The 23,355-nt window shown below is 39.9% G+C and overlaps 2 protein-coding genes across 3 annotated transcripts; one reads left to right on the forward strand and one right to left on the reverse strand.

Annotated features, from left to right (window-relative positions):
- Positions 1 to 1,631: 1,631 nt before the first annotated feature.
- Positions 1,632 to 15,129, forward strand: LOC110052689 (rasGAP-activating-like protein 1). The gene is made up of 19 exons (XM_089279704.1): positions 1,632 to 1,781; positions 1,895 to 1,964; positions 2,167 to 2,223; positions 4,514 to 4,627; positions 4,928 to 5,084; positions 5,412 to 5,452; positions 5,759 to 5,882; positions 6,784 to 6,912; positions 7,367 to 7,458; positions 7,952 to 8,217; positions 8,691 to 8,755; positions 9,076 to 9,197; positions 10,146 to 10,329; positions 10,779 to 10,916; positions 11,452 to 11,596; positions 12,118 to 12,293; positions 12,691 to 12,828; positions 13,116 to 13,251; positions 13,693 to 15,129. Exons 1-19 carry the CDS (start codon positions 1,691 to 1,693, stop codon positions 14,016 to 14,018), a joined length of 2,571 nt encoding a protein of 856 aa, XP_089135830.1. The 5' UTR covers positions 1,632 to 1,690; the 3' UTR covers positions 14,019 to 15,129.
- LOC110052640 (SWI/SNF-related matrix-associated actin-dependent regulator of chromatin subfamily B member 1-like) lies at positions 14,595 to 22,604 on the reverse strand. 2 transcript variants are annotated; one of them, XM_089279706.1, is made up of 5 exons: positions 22,005 to 22,604; positions 17,896 to 18,023; positions 16,456 to 16,628; positions 15,485 to 15,807; positions 14,595 to 14,941 (listed from the first exon to the last, which is right to left on the reverse strand). In XM_089279706.1, the coding sequence occupies exons 1-5, from the start codon at positions 22,532 to 22,534 to the stop codon at positions 14,902 to 14,904; spliced, it is 1,194 nt and encodes a 397-aa protein (XP_089135832.1). In that variant the 5' UTR covers positions 22,535 to 22,604; the 3' UTR covers positions 14,595 to 14,901. The 2 variants fall into 2 exon arrangements, with proteins under 2 accessions (XP_089135832.1, XP_089135831.1); XM_089279705.1 differs by lacking the exon at positions 22,005 to 22,604 and adding an exon at positions 20,078 to 20,572.
- Between the last annotated feature and the right edge of the window lie 751 nt (positions 22,605 to 23,355).

The raw sequence follows: 23,355 nt of genomic DNA on the forward strand, positions 1-23,355 counted from the left end.
AGAAATAAGAAGACTATATCAACATTAGAAGATCGAAAATAGCTCCCCCAGCTATTAATAAAGCAGGCTAGATTGGGCTGAATATCGAAATAGAAAAACAATGTAAATTCTTTAATTTGAGAGAGTTCATATGACTGGCTAAAAATACTTGCGACTAATAACCTGAAAAAATCGCGCTGAAAGTGAATCAAAGCCTGGTTTTCACTACCAACACAGGCGTAACCAAAAATACAACAAAAGTTACTCGAAGATTGTCGAAACATCCTTCCTGTCAAATTTAATCTGCTATGGGATCTTAGTCTGTTCAGTGTTAGACCTTCAAATTTCTCTACCTTCTTCAGGACGCCTACAAAATGAAAACCTCGGGGAACTGAACAAACGGGGAACGAGTGGGAGTAATTTACTTTAAAAAAAACCCCGAAAAAATGGCGTTAGATAGACTAAAAGGATTTTTGATAGCAGCATTGTTGAATAATATCCCATAAAATATATATATTCAAGCAAGAGAATATGACAGGATCATAATCTCTTGATTCAAGTAATTTAGTTTACCCTTTGATTACACAACAAAAGCATTACTGATATGAACACCCCAGCATTAGCCATAAACAAGCGCAATCTCAATTTAGGGTTATTCAGGTTGCCATGTGATGTCACAAACTAAGATAGAGAGGACTCTCTCTTGATATGATATGATATCTTGAGTGAAGTAGTACTGCAGTTAAAATTAGCAAACAGGAAATAGATATTTGAGGAAGACAATCACACGGCTACTGTATACAATATGTGCCGAAAATATAGAACCATTCCACAAATAAAGTCAATATAATCTGCTCATTTAGACTGGTCACTTAGTGCTATCGTTGAGCACTAAGCACTCTGATGACTCGACCTCGCACTTTATCTTTAGCTCAGTCACGATTTCTTTTATTTTCGCCAACTGTTCACGACAGTGTTCATGTTTTGAAGGCGTACTCGCGAACTTTTTCATGCATACTAGTCACGCCTCGCGTCCACACTAGCACAATGAAAAAAAAAAAACGCGAGTTAAGCCAAGATTAAGTAATTATGGCCGTTAGCTAGTGTGGACGGAATATTCTGCAAGATTTTCGACTAGCCTCTTTTTTTTGGGGGGGGGGGGGGGTAGTAGTGTTATCATTATCAAGGTTCGTTTACAATTTACCTTAAGTCTTTTTTGTTGTTAAGGCTTTTTTCACAGTCTGAAATTTTCCTTCGAAAAACGAGTTTAAGTATTTAATCGTTTACATCAACCCATAATTTCATTTACCACCAAATTGTGCGTCCAATGGCAGAGCTAGGTTGTCATTTCCGGTCTGAGACTTGTAAAGTATAAGAAAAACAAAACATCACCTCTGACATACCATTTTCAAAACGTTAGAGACCAGAAATAAGTCAATCACTGTGCTAAAATGATCAAAAATCGTAACTTCTTCGGGTGATGTAAGTGCATAAAAAAATTAGAGAACAGAATTAGATGAATGATGGATTAAAAGCAATTACAATACAGGCGGCGAACGCGAGAATTGTGTGCAACACAAAACTTAAGTGTTGCTGCTAATTGTCAGATAGAGATCCACTGTTTATCTTCGTTGTGTTAATGATATGCTAAATTGTAATACGCCTGAAAGGAAAATATTCTCTTTGACAGCCCGGAGTCAAGTCATTATTTATGCTCGCTTTTACGCAACACAAGCAGTTGGCCAGTTTTTGCGCACAGAAAGATCAGCGTGGCAGAGGAGGTTTTCCGTTATCTAAAAAAAGTTAGATCGCTTAGTTAATTTAGTGTTGATCTTTTAACTGTTTTGCTCTGTTACGCTTGTTGATTCTGCTACAGTTTAAATTTAGCATCGATTCAGTTTTTAAAACAACACAGGTGAAATGGCGAAGAGTACCATTTTATATCTTCGCATCGGAGAGGGAAAGAACCTACCGAGAAAAGACATGTAAGTCCGCAACGGGAATTTAATTTAGAAACAGATCAGTTAATTGTTTTTCTCGTACATTTCATAACTTGTTTAACTTAGTAGTCGACTTGAGAAATGATTGTCGTGCGAACCGCAAAACGAACAAGAGTAATTTGAAACCGGTTATTGGTCAATGAGTGAATTCGGAAATAATTCTGTTTTGTTCTCTTTTTTTAATCAGCTCTGGGAAGAGTGATCCTTACTGCATCGTCAAGATTGACAATGAAGTTGTAGCACGGTAAGTGGATATCTCCGGGTTGTTTTGCTGTTTATTGACTTGCTGCGTATATCACACTATTACACTGTGAAAATCCGTGATGAAAGGAAAATGATGTTATTCGTCGATACCAATTCGAAATTTATCATCAATCTTTTACACCGAAGCTATCGTAACGCTAAAGGAGTTTACTTTACTGTAAGGCTGAACACGAATAAACATGAACGACTGATCAGTCCACAAAACTCAATAAAGCGAACAGTCGGTAAATACCAGCTTCGACTTGACAGCTGTTGTAATCTCAAACAAAATCTGTAAATAAAATTGTACTTCCTTGTGCAAATGTCAAATTAAAAGAACTCCACCTGAGATAATTCAGTTGCGATAAATGCTTTGAATATTTTGGACATGAAAGTTTGCTAGATTGGCGGGTATTTCGCTCTCGATATTTAACCAAAACAACGGCCAAGGCCTATTCAAGCAGGAAGAACACCCAACTTGTATTCCTTGGTAAAACTGACCCTTGAGCACTAAAAATCTGCATAACATGTTCTCGAACTTGATGCAACGAGGACATAAATTGACCAATTTCATCGCTGTTTTAAATAAACGGTTAAATAAGATTTGGAATGAAAAGTCGTGAGTTTACCTCTAACAAATTTATGTACACACAGTAAATTAGCAAATGTGCCTAAAAATGAGAAAAAACGATTAATTGGGATAATTGAATTTAAGTAATTAAACATTCAGTGAGTCAATTAGGTATAATGTTTAAGTTCAATTATTAAAGAGGGCGGAAATGGTAAGGGATTTTTGAAATAACTATAAAACGATAGTGGTCCTTTCGCCATTCAGAAGCGGAATGTTTATGTGATTATAAAGTGTATTGTTCACATGAATGATATAAATGAACTTGACGCAATATCGTCGAAAAATGCAAACTTAGTCGTTTCAGTGTTGTCCGATGGAGTCGGTTCAAAGATGGTTTTGAAAAAGGACTGAAAACGCGACTTCTGTTAGCAATCTGTAAGCAGCGGTTAACTGACTATTAAAAGCAGAAATTCCTAGAATCTCCTCCCCTAAAAGTAAATAACAAGGTAAAAAAAAAAAAAAAATAGATACAAAATAGAGGCGAACGTCAGAAACAGTTTGCATCCTCTCTTTCAAGACTGCTTTAACCTTTGGCTACAATAGCCATTACGTTAAACATTATCCCGTATTGACTCACTAAAAGTTTAATTACTTCAATTTAATTATCGCAATTTAAAATTGCTTTCACTCCAAGTATCCCATAGTCTTTTCATATCACGTTAATATTATGTTATTATGTTCTGATATTGCTGACACAAATTAGCGCAACAAATTTCAACAGTTTCTTCTTTGTCTTTTGTCTCTAACGTCGAACGAGGTCATTGTACATTTTAACTGAAGTGCTTGAACTATTCAGTAAAAATTATTTCCATTAAATATTAAAATAAATTTGGGATGTTTTTACATAATATCCCATTCCATACCGATAGAAATTGTAGTCCTTAGCACCATTATGTATATTCACAATGTATTTTTGTTCTTAAGTAGTATTTTGTGTTGAGCCGGCAATTTTATCATGAGTCCCCGGCTCGGGAGAGTAGGCAACCTCTCCCTGTGTCGCGACCTTAATACGTTATTACTTACAATTTTATTTACTTATTACTAAATTAGGCATAATTACAAAAACGACACTAAGCAAAGAAATTTCTCTCTTGCTGATCGTGTTAACATAACCTCAACATTGTTATTCAACATAGATAACAGAAAGACACTTTAAGTTTCGTTCAGTAGCAAACTAGTGTTTGTGTTACTGATTAAATAAATAAAATTCTTTTCGCGATTAAGCATAATTTTAGGAGTATTTCATCCATTTAAAGGAGCTCAGTCACGGTATTTTGGCCACGTACAAAATTACCTTTGAATTGAAGAAAACCTTAAAATAGTAGTTTACTAAGATAGAAGAACACCAAAGAGATAATTATAAACCACGAAAAAACAAGGATGGTTAAGGATGGAGAAGATTAACACGGATTGCAAAGGCTGGGCTAACGTAAAATTTAGGCTAAATTTTTCAGATGCGCAAACCGCGACGTAACTTGATTGAGTCGGCAAGTGTCAGCTGCGATGTTTCTAAGCAACATGACGTATACTGATGACGACAAGTTGACATCATAAGTTTCTGTGCTATTTCTGATTGGTCTGTTAGAATCGGCAAAAATGGTAACACCGACTGCAAATATAAAGCACCTAAATTTTTCTTGAAAATGTTTTTTTCTTTCAGGACTGCTACAGTATGGAGAGATTTGGAGCCGTTTTGGGGCGAGGAATATACCATGTTTCTACCAGTTGGTTTTACTAACCTATCAGTCTATGTTTACGATGAGGACACGATCGGGTGAGGAATAACGTGAGCCCGGGTTTCATAATGTAAAGGGCCCAAAAAGCGGAGAGGTTGGGGAGGGGGGCTAAGCTCCATTGCCCAGCCCAAATGTTGCCAAAAAAAACCATTGCCTTTTTTTTTTTTTTTTTTGGGTGAATCCCAGTCCTAGTGACTCAAACCCAATTTTCCCAGTGAAAAGAATGGGCAAATCACAGTTACCATTTAACCACTTCAGGCCTCACATAGTAGAATCGCATGTCCATCTTAAAATCAACTGATTCAGTGATTTTCACGCGTTATCTTTTGTTTCCACAGACTCGATGATCTCATTGGACGAGTGATATTTGACCGGGAGAGTTTGGCGCAGTGTCCTAAAGGGCTGGCTAAATGGTTCCCTTTGTCTGCTGTTGACATGTACAACTACACGGATATTCAAGGAGAGATCAGGATAGAAGCAACCCTCTACGAGAAGGCAAAGAAAATCGTTCTTATATTTCATAAAATTAAGTTTGAGTCCCTTTTGAACAGAGATAGCTGAATATGGAGGCATATAAATTACTTCCGCAGATATCGGTATGTCTAACAAATGGCCCGAAGAAATTCCGAAGTCCTGCTACTAATTCCGAAGATGTACGAGAGACAACCAATAACTTACCGAAGATGTTCCAGTACTTTGACGTTTGAAAATTCTATCGGATTAGGTTCATGATGAAAGAAGCACAGTTACAATAGGGTCACGAAAACATACGAATTGCTATCTATTTAGTATGATATTTATGCTATATATTTTTACTACTAGGGAGATGTGAAAAAAGTTAGGGCAAAAGTTCTGGAAGTAAGGTAACATGAGTTCTGATCACAATTTGTTTTTGCAATGATACTGAGTTACTACTTTATACTTTACTGGTGTAGGCCATCAGAAAGTTCCAAAACCAAAACCCTTTTAACGTTAAATAAGACCTCTCTACGGGAAAGTGAGCATTTTGGGGCCAGAATTGTACAGAGCTTCAGCTTTCGGTAGATATATTACTGAGCAGAATATCTCCCGATAATCTAGTGTCCATTAGCCTCAACTCCACTGTGCACGTACTGCAGGCCTACGTTCTGGAGTGTCACTAACTCTAGTCTTTGTTCCTTCACTCCAAGAGACCTTCCTGAGACAGGCAGAACTATTTTAGAACCCTCTGTGAAGCTTTCCCTCGGAGAGCCCAGTACAGGGACTTCTCAAATGAGACTATCCCTGAGGGAAACAGTCGACAAACTCACTGAGGTAAGAGTCAGTTCTACTCGTGCAACATTGCCTCGCCGTGTGGACATGTTGATTGTTCTTTCAAGGAGCTCAGTCACGGTATTTTTCCGGTGATTTTGGCCGCGTGCAAAATTGCAGTTTAATTGAAGAAAACATGAAAATAGTAGTTTACCAAGATAGAAAAACACCGAAGAGACAATAATAAACCATAAAGAAACAAGCATGGAGAAGGATGGAGGATGGAGAAGGATGGAGAAGATTAGCACAGATTACAAACGACGAAATTGAAGAATTTAGGCTAAACTTTTCAAGACGCGCAAACCGCGACGTAGCTCCTTTACTTCGAAAAGGACGCTTTAAGTCACTAAGCTTCACTAGTATAGATGACTCCATCTCCGACTGACGGAACGAAAACCGACCCCATCCAGCGGGATATTTTCAGTCGGTTACCCCTGGGGTTTTTCCAGATTTCCCGAGCAATTTTCTGATACCCTTGTTTATACTTCTGAGTGGAGAGAGGTGGTGTGAGACTGTTTTGCCAAAGAACACAACATGAGGGGACTGATGCATGCCTCCCCCCACCAAAAAAAATCAATGTCCCGTGACTGTTTGCTGTAGCAAGGGTTCAACAAATCCGTAGAACGAGTGTAAAGCCAACTTCACCAAACGTAACGATTATTGACGCAACGATTTAGAAGGTCTATTAAACGTTGCTGTATGTGTAGATTATCGTACATCTTGTTGAAATGGTTTCGCGACTAAAATTTTCATAAGTGGACAAGACGTGGCTAAGCTTTTGAACACCCATACGTTTTTCTTGCAAACTTACCGTCGCAGCGCCAATTACAAACTCAAACATCGGTGTTTGCGCACTGTCTTGGCGATTCACTTACCACGAAAATGCTTCTTTTTATTCAATCAGGGACATAAAAAGTCGTGGATTCCTACCAAACAGAAATGGCTGGAGTTTGAAGTTAAAGATCCGCTTCAGAATCTCAAGATGACAGCGGAGGTCAAAATCGAATCAGAGTTACTTTGCTGTTCCGGACAGGTAGTAAAGAATTTTGGCGAATAAGAATGAAAAATCATCTTTAAAAATACCAACGGCATAATCCGATCTATCGGCTAGTAAGCGATCCGTTAAGCTTAACTTCCTGTGTTGTGAAGCGCCCAGAAATTTTGCTATTTTCCCTATTTGGGATGCTGTTCCATCAAAACCTACTCCCGGAATTTGATTTAGGTTATTAGGATCAGAACAAAACAAAACAACTCCGGCGAGGGCTGAAACCCGCGCATCTCAATCCCGCGCATTTTAGTCCACTGCATCTCGATCCCGCGCGTTTCAATCCCGCACATCTCAATTTCGCACGTTTCAATCCCGCGCATCTTAATCCCGCAAATTTTAGACCAGCGCATCTCAATCCCGCGCGTCTTAATCCCGCGCATCTCAACCCAGCACAATCTGGCGCATGTTGTGATTTGCTTTAAAATCTATTATTTTCTAGGTCACAGTCTTCTTGACGAAGCTCAAACCCGGCCAAAGCAGGGACGCCTGGTACAAACTGGTCCCGATGCCACACATAAAAGAACATAAGACGTAAGTTAGGCACAAGTACTTATCGCCAAAAGCGCCGCTAACAGTCGCCATGTTGTCCCCAACTTTTCCTATCGTTTGCTGTTTCTTGTTTGGTTGTTTCGTTTTTTTGTTAGTTCAGTTGTAATTTGGAAAGTAAAATAAAGCAGTTTTCTTAAGATTATCCTTAACCTACTAACATCATACTGAGGCAATAACGTTTCAATCTCATAAAACCTCAACGCAAACGAATATAATCTTTGGAAAGCGTGGAAAAGATCGATTGCTTGACGTTTTGCATTCGATTTCCTGAGCTTAAATCTTAACAGCTGCGCTTTAAATGCATAAAGCATGTTGCACTTCTTTAATTCCTTGTGAAGCATTCAGAGATTGTAGTAAAACGGAACCAAAGCAATTGTTTTCAACATTCAGTTGAAAACCGCTCTCTGAAGTCTATAAAAACACCAAATAAGCACATAAATTTCTCAAGTCAATGGTAGAATGCGTCTCTCAACAGGGAAAATCTGGGCAGCATCCGAATGAAACTGCGTTTGACACAAGAACGCATCCTTCCCCAGAAATGTTATCAGTCTCTGGTAGAGATTCTTGTCAACTCCACAAAGGACCCGCAGAGCCTGGATCCCACTGTGCTGAGCTTAATTGAACAGCTGACCACTGCTGACCAAGCAATACTGGCTCACCAGCTGGTTCGGCTGTTTATTGGCCAGGACGTGGTCATACCATTTCTGGATTATCTGACACTTCGGGAGATAAAGGACACAAGTAACGACCTATGTTAACCTTACATAGAACAAATTTTCACGTTATGTATCTGGTATCCGCACATAACAGACATCTTGCGATAAATGTGGATTACTATATTCGGAACTTCGTTCCACATCTTGCAAAGCGCTGCGCATTCAAGTTTATTTCGATGCACGACCCATTATCCCCTGGGGGCTACGGCAAAAAGTGAGTTAGTATCGTACTCATTCTTGCAGCATAATGCATGATTTTAACCGACACGGCCCTCGTCGGCCAACTATCTCCCGAAATTCCACATAATAATTGTTGAATAAAAATTTGGAATAGAAAAAGGAGCAGAACAAAGGAACGAAATCGTCCTCACCATGCGCAAACGAATGGTGAGAAAGTTCTTCAAGGAAATTAAGCTGAACTTGAATGTCACCGAAATCTGTTTTTACCTCGTTCAAGGACCACGAACGATTTGAATGTCTCCGTTCTTTTTTCCTTAGGTAATCCAAGAACTCTGTTTAGAGGCAACAGCCTGGCAGCGAAATGCATGGAACAATTTATGAAGGTATACAAACAAAAATACAACCGGAATAATTCTGTACCTTTGTGACTGTTCCTAGAGAATTAAAAATCTGTTTTCTTCTTACAAGCGCGATGAAAATCATCAGGTAGCCAGGTAGAGAGTGCCGTATCACCATCAACGTAAACCTTTGAACTCTTGGAACACAAGGACAGAACATTGTCTTATGTGCCATCATGTTTTCTGAACTAACATTAAACGAAAATTAAGCAAATTAGTACAGAAAATTGCTATTTTAATCTTCGAAGTGAATGAGATATTTGAACCGAAGTTAAAAGCTTCTAATTTTCTCGTTTTCTGTTCAGATTGTAGGCATGCCATACCTTTCAGACACATTAAAGCCGGTCATTGACAAAATTTTTGAAGAACGTAAATACTGCGAGCTGGACCCAAGTAAAAACGCCGAGCGCAAACAGAGCGCTCTCAGGTAAGGATTCTAACGGGACGGAATCTTGATGTATCTGAATCTGATGCAGACTCTGTTGTGTTCGTGTTTTAGAGTTAATGCATGTGAGAGTGCTGAGGATTTGAGCTACATAAGGCCCAGATCTAACGTCGAACTTCACATGAGACGAACCAAAGTGTGCGGCGAATTAAGTTCATGATAAGTTCGACGTTTGACTCAACTGAGTTCGTCCGACTGAATTAAGATCAACCAACACGTTCTGTCCGTCTGAAGCAGACGGACAGAACGTGTTGGTCAATCTAAATTCGAATTAAGTTTGATGCTTGACCCAACGGTCAAGCTTTACCCGTTTGGATCGAGTCCAACTGCAGTTTAATTCGTCTCCTGCGAAATTCGACGCTTGACCTAGGCCTAAGACGATTTTGTGACCAAAATCAAGAAAGCAACCACACGATAGTCAAAAGTGTGTCAAAGGGCCGGTTGTTAAAACCACCACTAGGCGTGGACAAATAGTATTAGTACCAAGTGGATGTGCGACAATTCAAGCAGATCGCGTTCAGACGAGGGAGAACTAAGCGGGTGACCCGCTGTCTAAATCTATTTCAAATAATTGGCGCCTGTTTTTCCACGAGTTTGAAACAATCTAGGCGTAGTAATCTCTTAAGATCCTTAGACCCGCCGGTCCACACACCAGTCAGCGCAAATGCTGTATCCAGCGACAGATAAGACTTAATGGCTGGTCGGGATTTACGCGCAAAGGCGGTGTGCAGTCACAATTCACGAGCATAAATGCAATGTCACCCTTAAAAGTCAGATTTTGCGAGGTTGCCCGCTCAGACGTTTAGCGGGAAACAGTTTCATTACCTGATACCATGTGATTTCAAAATAGCCAACGAAAACACGTGCTGTTGGCGAAAAACCCCAGTAATATAGCAGTAAGTTTTAAGTTGGTTTCCTGTTTGTTTACAGGCGTCTGAGTCTAAAGCCAGTTGATGAACAGGACAGAAGCCTGGCAGTTCTGACTGGTTACTTAGAAACCGTCATGACGTCAATCTTGGGCTCAATCAAGGAGTGTCCAAGCTACATGCGTGCAGCCTTCAGAAATCTCGCTCGACGAGTCTCCGATCACTTTGGAGATGAACCTGAATACGAGGTGGGCAGAAAAATTTTCGCCATGACATTTGACGAAGAAAAAACAAAAAGATCAAGCTATGGCATTTTAGGTTCGATATTCTATGCTCTCTCGCATCCCTTGTCTTCCTTTAAGCCTGGAGTCGAATAGAGTTAAAGAATATACGACAGATTAGGAAAGAACCTTTTTTAACTTGAAATGCTAAAGGTGTGAAAGTCTAAGTCATTAACTTACTTACTCTACCCCACTCAGGGTCTGAACCCAGGGGGTGTAGAGAGGGTCCAGCAACTGGAACGTACTGTACTTGAGGAAAAAGTTAGGAATGGCCAAGAAACTGCGTAGGCATTCAAAGGCCTTAACAGTTATTTCCTTCCTCCGTCTTCCTCGACCTTATGGCACTGCCCTTTCTCCATCGACATAGTGCTATGATTTAAAGCTGAAACGTGACGAGTTCTTTACTCGTTTTTCAGGATTCTAAATACACAGCAGTGAGTGGTTTCCTGTTTCTCCGGTTCTTCGCGCCAGCAATTCTCGGACCCAAGCTCTTCGGTTTGAGGGAAAACCATGCAGACAAGAATGTCTCCCGTACACTAACCATCTTGGCAAAGGTCAGTATCTGAGGAGAGCGGTAGCGTGCCAGTTAACTTCCGATATCAGAGAGATCTTCTACCAGTTTCGGTTTGAAGGGTGCAGTCTTAGAAAAAAATTGTCAAGGCGTCTCGCCCTTAACTGGCTTGATTCTCCTATCTGGGGGAATATGTCAGTTCTATAGAGAAAGCCTGTAGCTTTCCAAACAGAGTTTGTGATAAGCTCAGTAAACAATACATAAATGAATTAAACAATGCTCCCAGCGTTTGAAACAATAGGAGCTACAGGATAAGAGAACGAATCAAAATACAGGCCTGGAAGAGGTACAGGACTACTCGTTCGATAGGAGTCCTTGTCTTAGCAACCGACTTCACTGAAGTTGAAGAAGTTCCTTATTAACATAACACCAATCAAGGTGCACATTGGCGCCTTGCGTTGTATTTTCATTGAATAACGAGAAATGAACCCATTCAATTGCTTCTACGAATTATCACAGACCAAAAATCGTACAAACGCAAAAACAATGACTGTGTGGTGTTTGTCCGTTGTTCCCAGACTGTGCAGAAGATTGGCAACATTGAGCTCCCTCTGCATAACGGGAAGGAAGAGTGGATGGGACCGCTGTACAAGTGGATCGCATTCTACACAGACGAAGTCAAGGACTTTCTGGACAGGCTTGCTGACGTGGAGGATGAAGATGGTAGTAAAAACTTTTGAGCTATCAAAGACTCATACAAAACGAAAACCAAAGCGATTACAATGAGGTTTAAATGAATCAGACTACTTGAAAAAGAAAGTTGCTGGAAAAGTAGCTAGCACCAAATGAAGACTTGAACTAAGCGTGAATCTGAATATCTCGCCGAGTCTGGGTTCTCAGAATGTAGAGAAGGAAGAGGGAAACGGAGAGAACCTAGCACTGGTTGTAGAGAGGAAACTAAAAGAAAGAGATAAGCGAGAAAAGAAATAGCCTTGGCTACTGATTGAGTAAAAAGAACATATCCTCGTTGATTAGCACAAGTTTCGTAGCCTTTGGTAGACTTCACCAGACGCAAAATAAGGGCCACTTCCAAATTAAATGGCCAGACTAGCCTAGTTACAGTTTTGCTTCGCTGCAGCGTTTATGTCATGAAGAGGTTCTGTGAACACTGTAACGAAGCTAGCCAATGCCTATTGTTAAAGTCTGTTTATTAAGTTCTAACTTGGCTTCCTTTTCAATGTTAGTTCCAGGTTGTGACCACAGGAGGACGGTGTTCAGTAACTCTCTCATTATCAAGGAAGGTTCCGTTAAGAAGTGCCGCTACAGGGACACCAGGCTACCAAAACCATACAAGTTTAAAAAGCGCTACTGTTGGCTGAGTACTGAGAATTTCCTTTACGCCAAAACAAATGATTCACAGGTAATTTTGGCGCGCTTTTGTAGACTAACAAGTAAATAAATCTCCCTTATGCGGAGGTTTATTCCCTGATATTCCCAACGCTGAAGTCTCACACATAGTGATTTTTTTAGGACTACATAAAGTAAATCGAATCTGCTGAGGCTGTGTTTAAACCAGCACTAGCACAAAGAAGGGTTGCGTTCAGACACTGGGTACTCCAAAGACCCAAGTACCATCTAGTGCTCAACTGCATGGTCGAGACCTTGTACCCGAGCACGAACACTGCGCCCGAATTCTGAAGCGAGAATCTTTCTCAGGCACCATGCTTGGGCACCAAGTGTGACCAAAGCCTGATACATATCTTGTCAGTTACGTTACTCGAGCTCGGCTTTTCTTTTTCCTTTTTGTATTATTTCAGACAAGACAGTTTCTCCCAACAAGGAAAATCTTAGCAGTTGAGCGGGTTGATGAGTCAGCATTTCAAAAGCCAAACGTGTTTCAAGTGGTGAGCAAAGATTACGACGACGCATTACAGATCCTTTATCTTGCTGCTCAGGTAATAATAACTTATTTTCACAATTCGTTTCTCATATAGGTAAATCCTGCTATCTTTACACTCCCAAAAGAAACTTAAAAACAGAAATATTGTAAGAGACCGCAACCAAAAAGCTGCTGGTATACGTAGGATCTGTAAACAGCCATCCAAGGTTGCAATTCTTGGCTCTCAGTTTGGACTCTATCATGTCGTCGCATTAAGTTTTCTACGTAGTAATCAGCCTTGCTTCAGTGTTATTCAATTTAAACAGCAATTTAGGTGCGTCTATTTTGTTATTTTTAATTCAGGATGTGAATGAGATGAATCAGTGGCTATCAGCGATTAGGAAGACGACCATTTCCAATCCAAAAATGTTATCTTACTTCCACCCCGGAGTCTTCCACAAAAACAAATGGACATGCTGCAAACGGGTAATCAAAACAGGTAAGTGTAATAAGCCACGTGCTAGCCACGTACCTGACATGTGATACTGTGGTGGAGGGCCAGACACCGATCATGCGCTTGCAACGTTCTTTATGAAGAGTTACTAAAATTGTTCACGTAGTCAACTTGCCATGACTGGACAAAATCACGTATCAAGAAAACCATGTAAGGAAGAAACCATATCAGTGGAATTGGACATTTTTAAAGGTGCCGCTGGACAAATTATAACGAACCTCGATCTCAATTGTAGAATCAGTCATTTCTCAAGACACTGATCTCGAAATGCTAAAGAAACAAGGATAAGCTCTGGGTCTTTGCTCGGGGCATACTTTGCTATTACTTAACCAAACTAGTTTACGAACCCAAGAAATAACCTAACAACCTTTCACCAAAGTCATACTCATAATTTCCTGCCGTTCAGTAACTTCCTTCCTGTTTCAGCTGGTGGCTGCCAGTTAACCCACACACACGTGACCTTGAGTGATTGGCGAGATCCACTTGACCCAGACTCCGAAGCACAGATGATTTTCACGCAGCTTCTTCAGAGTCGTGACGAACTCCGAAAGAAATTCCTGGGAACGAAAGAACTTCAAAAAGATTCTCAAGATTCCAGCGACACGGTAAAGGACCAACAGACACCTGTAAAGAACGCTCAAACATCTACAGTAACAACTGAAGAAACGGTGGCCACGAAACTGCTGGAAGTAATTGACGAACTCGAGAAAGCCCACGAAGCCATCGACGAGAAGGCGATAATGAAATCATAGAATTATATTAATTACAAAATTAAGGAATTACGCAGAGCATATTTTTATATTTGGATGATTGCAAACGATTATAATGAAGATGATTAACAATTACAAATTAGAAAAAAAGGTTGGTTAGCAAGAAAGCAGCGTGAAGCTACTCGCGTAGAAAATGTTTACTGTATGAACTGCTGTAGGTAGGGTTTTTTTTACCTGGTTGCTCTGAGGGAGGGACAGGTGTAGACTTCGCGTTTCCCCTACAAATCTTAGACAGGGTACATTTTTTGACAAAATTTCGAAATCAATATTATTAGAAAAATGGAGGTTTTACATGATTCACTTGTCATACAAACTGTGTTGATGCGGTATTTGGTGCGCGATAGGGGTTAAAAAAAATGCATACTTTTCACTTACTAGATGGGGGGCGGGGGTTCGTAGGTATCACAGGACCCCTGTTCCCCTTCTGCCAAATGGTAGCCCGCTTAAGCTTTTTTTAATCTTAAAGATGTCGTCATTACCAAACCATGGTAGTAAACGTTAGAGGGCCCGGATTTAAAATCCTGTTTACGGTTTTCTAATGGTCATTTAAGATGTATATTTGTCAATTTAGAGAGTGTGAACGTCAACCGGTTCACCTTTATTTATAATATTTAACAACAGTCGCTCACAAACTTGCTAACGTTAATCCGTTCTAATGACAAACAAACAGTTGATTATAACAAGTCTTTTTAAACCAACGCTTTTCTTTAAAATTTGTTTGACAGCTTTTTTTCCCCTAAATAAATGTACTTTATTCCTTGACACTTTCATTAGCTAACTTATTTACAGAGAACAAGAACAACTATAGTTTTATGTATAATACACTTTAAAGACTAGGTTTCTTCCTCGACTGTGATGATGTCTTTCAAAACACAGGAGCTGTGTTGGCTAGACGCCTCATTCGTCTGTAAAAGAGATACAAAATTCTTATTAAATATACCTTAACCTATAAAAACGTGTAGTGTGACTTACACTGAAAAGGTTCTTCTAGTGGTGCATATATTAAGCTACATTTCAAGTGTCTCAAAACAGCATTTCTCTCTGAGAAACAAAACTTAATCTACTTAATAAAGTTTATGATGAACTTTTCGCATCTTTTTTTGTGGTTGCTGTTATTATATTTTTAAAGGAGTTGGGGTGTAAAGCAAACTAAGACCTCTTTTGCAGTTCCAGAAAATATCCATACTCCCCCCCACAGAAGGGATAGGAATTTCCAGGGAGTAGGGGGTTCTCTAAGACAAAAGAAAACTATTAAAGCTTAATTGGAATTTCCAGATGGGTAAGGGGAGTGGGGGTCCTTAGAAAACATCCCTTTTGTGGGGGAGCTATGGATATTTTCTGGAACTACACAATGTGTTCCAATATTTCCATGCATTAAAGAAGTATTTAGCATGAGGAAATCAATTACTGGCCAGCAAGAAAAGCCCAAAGCAGACAAAAGTACAAACCTGGTATTCCTGTCCTGGTCACGTAGTTTCTTCTCCATCTCGGCATCGGTCAGTGTCTCGAGGTAAGGACCCCAGTTATCAACATCTGTACCTGATCTAATGGGTGTCTCTATAGTTGGTAATGGCGCTTCACTGAAGGCATATGTTTTAGAATGCCAACTTAGTTGACCACGAATGCTGTAAGCAATGGCTGTGGCAAACTCGCCACCGAGCCCCAAATCAGAACACAGGCTGAGGGCGAATTCTTCAGGCGTGTTTAGCGGTTCAGACAAATCCCACTCAAACTGATCCATTAACGAAATGTTACCCACATGGATATTAAGCTGTGTGGATGAAAATTACAACTCTCTAAATAATAAATAAGATGGATGGCCACTCTTTATTTGGTACCAAAGAACACCAAAGTAGTTTTTCAACAAGATTGTCAACTTTCACAACAGCTGTTTCTTATATAGCTATTTATCACAGTACAGCAGAGTGTAGTACAATGTAGGTCTGGGGATAGCCACCATTTTTCCATCTTACTAGTGTGAAACTCAAAAATTTACCCTTGCGAACAGCATGTTTTCTAATATTTCATACCCCTTCTTTTTGGAGTCAAGTCTATTTTAAACAAGGTATTTTCTTCCTAGACTTGCAGTTTCAGCTGAAACCAGTTTTGACTGAGTTGGTTTTCAGCTGAAAGGTTGAGACCTACTGTTCAACTTTTGCAGCTCTGCTGTTTTCAGGAACTTGCTGAAAAAGTTGCTAGCCTGGTGCCTGGCCATTAATGAAACCCCTGTGGTAGTTCTGCCAGATTCAAGAAACTGTGCATCATTGTTGTTTGCTTATTTACAACACGATAATCATGATAATAATCACTGCTCTGATTTTAACTCATTTTGAAAAAGATTGTATCAACAGATGAAGCTGCATTTGCACAGTTTCCCTCGAGATAAGAACACTCAACAGTAACATTTCAAGCACCATACCTTGATTATAACCCTCTGATCTGATTGTTTATCCACTGTTATCTCAGAATCTGTGTCAAACTGTTTAATCTGCTGTCTTATAGCCTGGACTACAGCAGGCACAAAAGAGGCTGGTGGTAAATCAAGATCATCACACAGCACTTCAGCAAACACTTCTGGTGAGATCAGCGTCTCTAGTGGAAACAGGATAGAGCAAGAGTTCGTATCTTATGTAGAAGCAATGGTTTATTTAGGGATACCAACTTATTCCTCCCCGGACTACTTACAGTATTTCGAAATGTCTCTTTAAGGCCCTTAGTTCTTAAATCAGTAATGTGGTCTGATTTTCCAGGAACCAAAGAGTACAAAGAAAGCAAAAACAAAAAAACTGGCAAGTGAATTAAAATTCTCAGACCCCTGCAGCAAAATCACTCATTTCCAGGTGTTTTAGGACTTTTCAGCTCTCAAAAAGGCAAACAAAATTCCAGGATGAACTTCCCATGGAACATCAAAATCGTCTACAAAATGATTTACGCTCACAACAGTTTGGACATTTTCCATACAAGTAAGATTATTATTAAGACATGCAGACAACTGATACATCCCACGTACATGGCATTTTTCACCCTGTTGTGGGAGACTGAGCGGCCTATCAAAATGGTTAGTGCACTGGACTATAAATCAAACAGTTTGGGCTTACCCCTGGCAAAGGCCATAGTATTGTTTTATCTAGCAAGATGCTTGACAGTCAAAGTGCCTCTCTCCACCCAGCTGTATAAATGGGTACCAGCAAATTTAGTGTTGGGGGTAACCCTGTGATGGATTAGCATCCCATCCAGGAGGGAAAGGGGAGAAGGTAGAAATACTACTTCAATCACTAACAGCCACCTCTCTAAAACAGCCACCTTTTCGGTCCTGATGGACTGTTCAAACATTCACTCTTATTTTAATCTCTCTGCAATGGCCACCTCTTCACAATGGTAATGGCTACTAAAACTCGTCACGATTGCCAAAATAACCTCTTGCCAATGGTCAGTTAATTAACGACTGACAAACCATGTAAACAAAACCCCACTTTTTATTGTAAAAAGTTAGCGAACTTGATCTGTATAGCATGTTGTTGATCTCTGTTAAGTTTCTGGTTTATTGGCAAATTTTAATTTATATATGCTAACATAAGCACTCTTTGAAAAAAAATATGCTGCAACCACCCCCCCGCCCCCCAAAAAAACAGGTGTCATATTACACCCCTACCTCCCCATAATGGCCAGCTCTCTACAATAGCCACCTTCCTCTGTCCCCAAGGTGGCCGTTGTGGAGAGATTCGACTCTAGTTGCTTATTAATGCTACAGAATTCAGGATAAACTCCAGCAAGATGGGACACATGCCCCAACACAGACTTAACAAGCATCAAAATGCTTGGAAAAAATATTGTTTAAAACAGCAGTGAAAACACCAACCATTCTTGTTCCAAGTAAATGTATCTCTGAGTTTCTGCCCATCAATGTCTATATCAAGTCTGATAGGTACCAAGACTTCAGGTTGACTTGCTGCTTCATGGATGGCCGCCATATCATGGTCATCATAGCTGAAAAATTATAGTAATTCATCAATATAAATGTGGAAAATGTTTGGTAGGTACACTGATGTAATGATTGTATATGGTGGCTGTGCCCCAAGGGCAGATCCAGAATTTTTCTTAGGAGGGGTGGTGCACCCCTACACTCTCCCCCTAGATCTACACTTATGCCTGCAGTAAGAACTGAAGTCAAAACCATATTGTCCCGCTGAAACAACATGACTAAGTATTTTTCTTCGTAGCTAAAAATCATTAAGACAGTGCTAAAGTTGTTTGGCCTTTCTCAATGCTTAACTCAAGACTTCCAGCTTAAAATTAACAAGAAACAAGGTATCTTGGCTCATTGTGTTTGTTCTTAAGCAAGACACTTTTACTTTCACAGTGTGTCTATCCAGAAGCATAAAGCAACACAAGTAAAGTGTTGCAGCAACCTGACAGAATGCTGAGAGGTAACCTGTGACAAACTACCATCCCATACAAAGTGGGAGGCAAATACACTGAGACGGTTCATACTATGAACACTGTAGTTATGTTCATGTCGTAGGAGCCATTATGCTAATTACAAGCAGGGTTCTCATTCGTTTAGGGAGTAGAGGGCTTGTTTCATGAAGTAGACAGCTGACACCGATTCAAGTGTTGAAGGGACAAGCCTCTACAACAGTCTGGGGGTGTGCTCCCCCAGAAAATTTTGAAATTGAGAGGCTCTGAAATGCTATTTTATGCATTCTCTTCCAGAGATAATTATCTCCTAAAAAATCAGTTTTAGAAAAGGTCAAAACCCCAAGAATATTAATGGGTTAACAAAGACTTTTTTCAATTTTTATCCTACAGTGCTAGCGTAATTGAAAACATACACCACACCCTGACCCCATGCACTCTCTCTAGCTACAGCCTTTACTGTCCTGAAACAGAGACAGTCAAGGTTCAGTCACATTCCAAAAGACCTGGGTTTCCCTAAATTACAGTTACATCTTGCACACGTTACTTTGTAAATAGTAGGTGGCCCTGACTAGTCACAGGTTGCATAGTAAATGAAGGGGTGCGTGGAACAAAGCCCTAGGTGACTTTGGAAAATGTTGTGTTGAAATATCTCCCAGCAATTTATACAGCTTACTGTGGTCTTCATTATTGTCTGCAAAGAACTAGTACTGTAGTAATAACTAGTTCTTTTGAGACTATAACTAAAACCAGAGTGAACTATGAAAATTGCTGGTAGGTGTTTCAATCCTGGCTACCTCAAAATGTTCCAAAAGTCACTTAGGGCTTTATTTCACGCACGCCTTTAAATATCAGTGACGATAAAGAAAAGACACAGGAAAAAGTCTGAAAGATTTGAACCAAGAGGTTTAAAAGTACCAAGTTAAACATAAAGCACATATGCCAGATCATCTTGATTAATGTTTTCTAAAGTCAGGATATTGCTAACCAATACAGAAATCTAGGCCAAACTGGCAAAATAAAAATCTGTCACTGACCATCCCAGACTGATAAGGACAACTATATTGCAATGTTTTCATACATGTACATGTAAGTTGAAAATGTCTGGGCCAGTCAGGAAACAATGAAACCCCAGACAATCTACTGTAGTATTTCCTTGACATATAAAAACCATGATTACTTCCCCAGAACCCAAAACACATAACCCTCCTGGACTGATAGTATTTGTCCTACTGAGCCAGGTTGTTTAAAGGGTGGATAATGCTATCCACCAGATAAATTGCTATCCAGTGGATAAGTGTTGGCAAAACAAACCATGCTATCCACTGGATGGTGATTTATCCTGTGGATAGCACTGCTATCCAAGGGGCTGGTAATTACAATCAATCAATGAGTCATGGTGACACAACCCACTGCAATATAGCCTTGTTCAATAAGCAGCAGCTTTCCAAGCTTCCAGTTGGCCTTATAACACAAAAATCTATAAACCTTTTATAAACATTTTCCCCTTTGCATGCAAGCTTTTAAAATGTCATCCCCAAAAGTTCCACTCTTTGGAGATACATCCTCAAAGAGATTTGGTACCTGTCATCGTCAGTACTCTATAAACAAGAACAATAATTTACCACGTAGGAAAGGTTTTGATCCTTTTCGGTCCTATCCGATTCCTGTTCACTGTTGAGGAGCAGGGCACAGCATCGAGATGAAAAGAGTTACTAGAAAACAACGTTTGTGGTGCCCATGTCGGTTGGCTTCCTCGTTTTGACTTAGAACTCGGGTTCCGCGCCGTTGCCTCGGCTGTCTCCGTAGAAACTTTATACTTTTCATCTTTCCCTTCAAGGATTTCGTCCACTTCATGAGATTTCAGTAACGTGACATTTGTAGCGATGCTGTTGTGTCCTAGACCCAGCTGTACAATTTGCTTCCGTTCATCGAGTGTCGCAAGTCTTCGCCACAACGAAGGGTACTTTTTGTATAAAGAACCCCTGAACATTCGAAGGAAGTTTCCAACTTCGGATCCGATCATGTAGTGTTCTCCATCTCCTAACTGAAAAGAACTCGGTTTTTGACCGTATGTTCTTACCGCCATCTTGTTGTTAACCCTTTCTGTCATGTTTACCCACAGTGCTTGGCGAGATCCAACATCGTGCCTAGTCTCTCACGGTGAAACGCTAAAAATATTTTACTGAGTGATATTTTACAACTTCAGGTTCAACTAGTGTTCAGGTTTACTTAGGAAAAGGCAAGGAATGAACTTTAATACAAGGTTAATAGATAGACGCTAGGTTTATGAAGCTTCTTGGGGTATCCAATTTGTTTCCAATTGATCTTGTTGGCTTGTCATGATCGTTCGAAGTAAGTCTTAATTTATTACATCATGCTAGATTCATGCTGAGTATAAGCAGGAGGAGAAAAGCGGTATTTAAAGCCACAAGTCTTGTTTACAAACACGCTCGGGAATTCAATTGATACTAGTTGTTGAGGTTATGCAAAACGTATATGATTTTTTTGCTTCATTTGCAAAAAGACGATGGCAAACTGAGGCAGTGATTATTTTTTCTAATAGTGTGACGTTCAACTTTTCTTTCTTGGAATGGGAAATGGCAACTGAAGTCGGACGACGATAAATGAAAACAACTTGGGGAAATTTCAAACATACTTAACTGTATCGTACAATTGATTGCACGGTCGTTACATCACACATTACAGGCACTGAAAGTCAGTACAACTGAATTAAGAAAACTAGCTGCGACACAAGAACCACACGTGTTCTAAAAGAAAGATGTAAATACCACGTCGACAAAAACTAACATATATAAATCAGTGATTGTTAGTGATTTTACAAACAGACAAAACTATTGTACCATCTTCGGTAATTTTTCTGGAGTCGGATTAGGAAATCAATGGTACAAATCATTTTATTCCTTGCCAAAAGAAGATCGGTCATACAAATAGAGATGCGAGATATATACTTACATTCTCACTATTTAAGCTTAACATAAGAAAACTTCTGAGAGTTTTTGTTTCTTTTGAGAAAATGATTCTTAAGCCCTGTCCATTGGCGACCAAAACAAGGTCAAACACAGTTTGATGACCAAACATGTTGATGTTGTACTGAGTGGCAAAACGTTTTATCTCGATTACAAGACAACTAACGTAGGTTTTTATTCTGAACACCTTCAAAGGGCGCGGCTTTCAACTCATGTCATTGCTAGGTTCGAATTTCACTGTTTTTGACTGCATAGATAAAATAAATGTCCAATTCAAAGTTGACAACAATTTTCTGGCAGGGTAAAATTTGTCGGGCAAACTCGAATCAATTTGACATTAGCTATAGCGCTACAGCTCAAGCTTAAGCTTATAAGCTTAAATAATTTCGAAAGGGGGAAAAAACATTCTTCTAAATGAATACTTTTATATCCCTTTGTTGTAATGAGAAAATGCAACAAAAGTTAGTAAATGACGATGAGATAAGCTGTAATTTCATATGCAATCGTCTCTTCACCAAGTAAGTTTTCTCGAAAGTTAAGATAACTTCAACGGTTAGCTTACCTCGGACTTGGTAAGATCTTTTTCCTTAGTTCCTCACGAGCTTTCCAACTAAACCTGCTGCAAAACTTGGTGCTGGTCTTTGTTTGATATGAAACCGCGTTCAAATGTTGAACGGAAGAATTGAGCACTTCCCGCGAACAATTCGCTGGAAAATGTAATGGCCCAGCAAAATTTGGTCGCCTAATGCGTTGAGCAAACTCCTTCAGCCCTCGCTCAGTTGGTGAGGTTGGTTGTTTTTCCATGTATTTCTCTCCAACACCCAAGGTGACCTTTTCAACCTCAGCTGCCTTTACAAGCATGATGTTTGAGTTCGACATACTGTTGTAGCCGACGTTCAAAGACAGCAAAATTTTTCGTTCCTCGATCGTCGGAGGGCGGCGCCAGAGCGAAGGAAATTTCTTGTACAAAGCTCCTTTCATCAAACCCATTTGGTGGCCAACTTCGCTTCCTATCATGTAAAACTCGCCGCCTTCTTTTAGCTGAAAAATTGCCGGTTTTCTACTTTTTACTTGGAGAGTTTCCTCTGCCATTCTGACGTCGAAAAGTGTTATTTTTATGCTGTGCGAAGTTATCTGGGCTAGCACTGTCTAACAAGAAAGCCAATTAAGTGTTAACAACACCGAATGATTGATGGGTTCTGTTTTACCGTGGGAAAAAACCCCGGGGGGGGACTCCCATATGGAATGGACGGGGATGCTCGTCGTCTCGCTTAGGGGTGTAAATTTCGGATTTTGGTCTCGCTTAGGGTGTTCTGGGCAAAATGTCATTATTTTTAGCCGTCAAGGTCTCGTTAAGGGTTGCACGCGAAGAAATAACAAAACAGAAAGAATCTTGATTCTTTATATTTAGTCAATTCATATAAACAAATTCGCCATCATTAAAAGTCACTGTACTTTTTATTTGTCTGTTTTATAAACTGGTCTCTTTTAGAGGTCTGCATAAGGTTCGGCCACGCCCAGATTGGTCTCCTTTAGGGGTTAAATTCAAAATTTCCGACGAGCATCCCCGTCCACTCCATATGGGAGTCCCCCCCCCCCCCGGGGAAAAAACAAAAGAAAGGCATTTCCGGTCGAACTCAAGCGAAAATGAAAAGAACCCTAATGGAGTCCGCACATTTCAGTCTTTTTGGAGGGTCGTACAGGGTTATTCGCGTGATGCGTGATCATGAGCTGATTTTATTTTCCGTGAAACGTGAATTTAGGAAATTATTGTTCGTGATCCGTGACTTGAAGGTTTTGCGTGACCCGTAAAGAACTTGAATTATTCACCGATATTCGTGATTTCACTACTGAATTCTACGTGATTTTGAGACGCCGATCCTCCGAAAGGTTAGAGTCGTCTGTCGGGAGTG

The sequence above is a fragment of the Orbicella faveolata genome, unplaced genomic scaffold (assembly GCF_042242905.1).
Source record: "Orbicella faveolata isolate gen_17 unplaced genomic scaffold, um_ofav_v1 contig_47, whole genome shotgun sequence".
NCBI classification, from domain to species: domain Eukaryota; kingdom Metazoa; phylum Cnidaria; class Anthozoa; order Scleractinia; family Merulinidae; genus Orbicella; species Orbicella faveolata.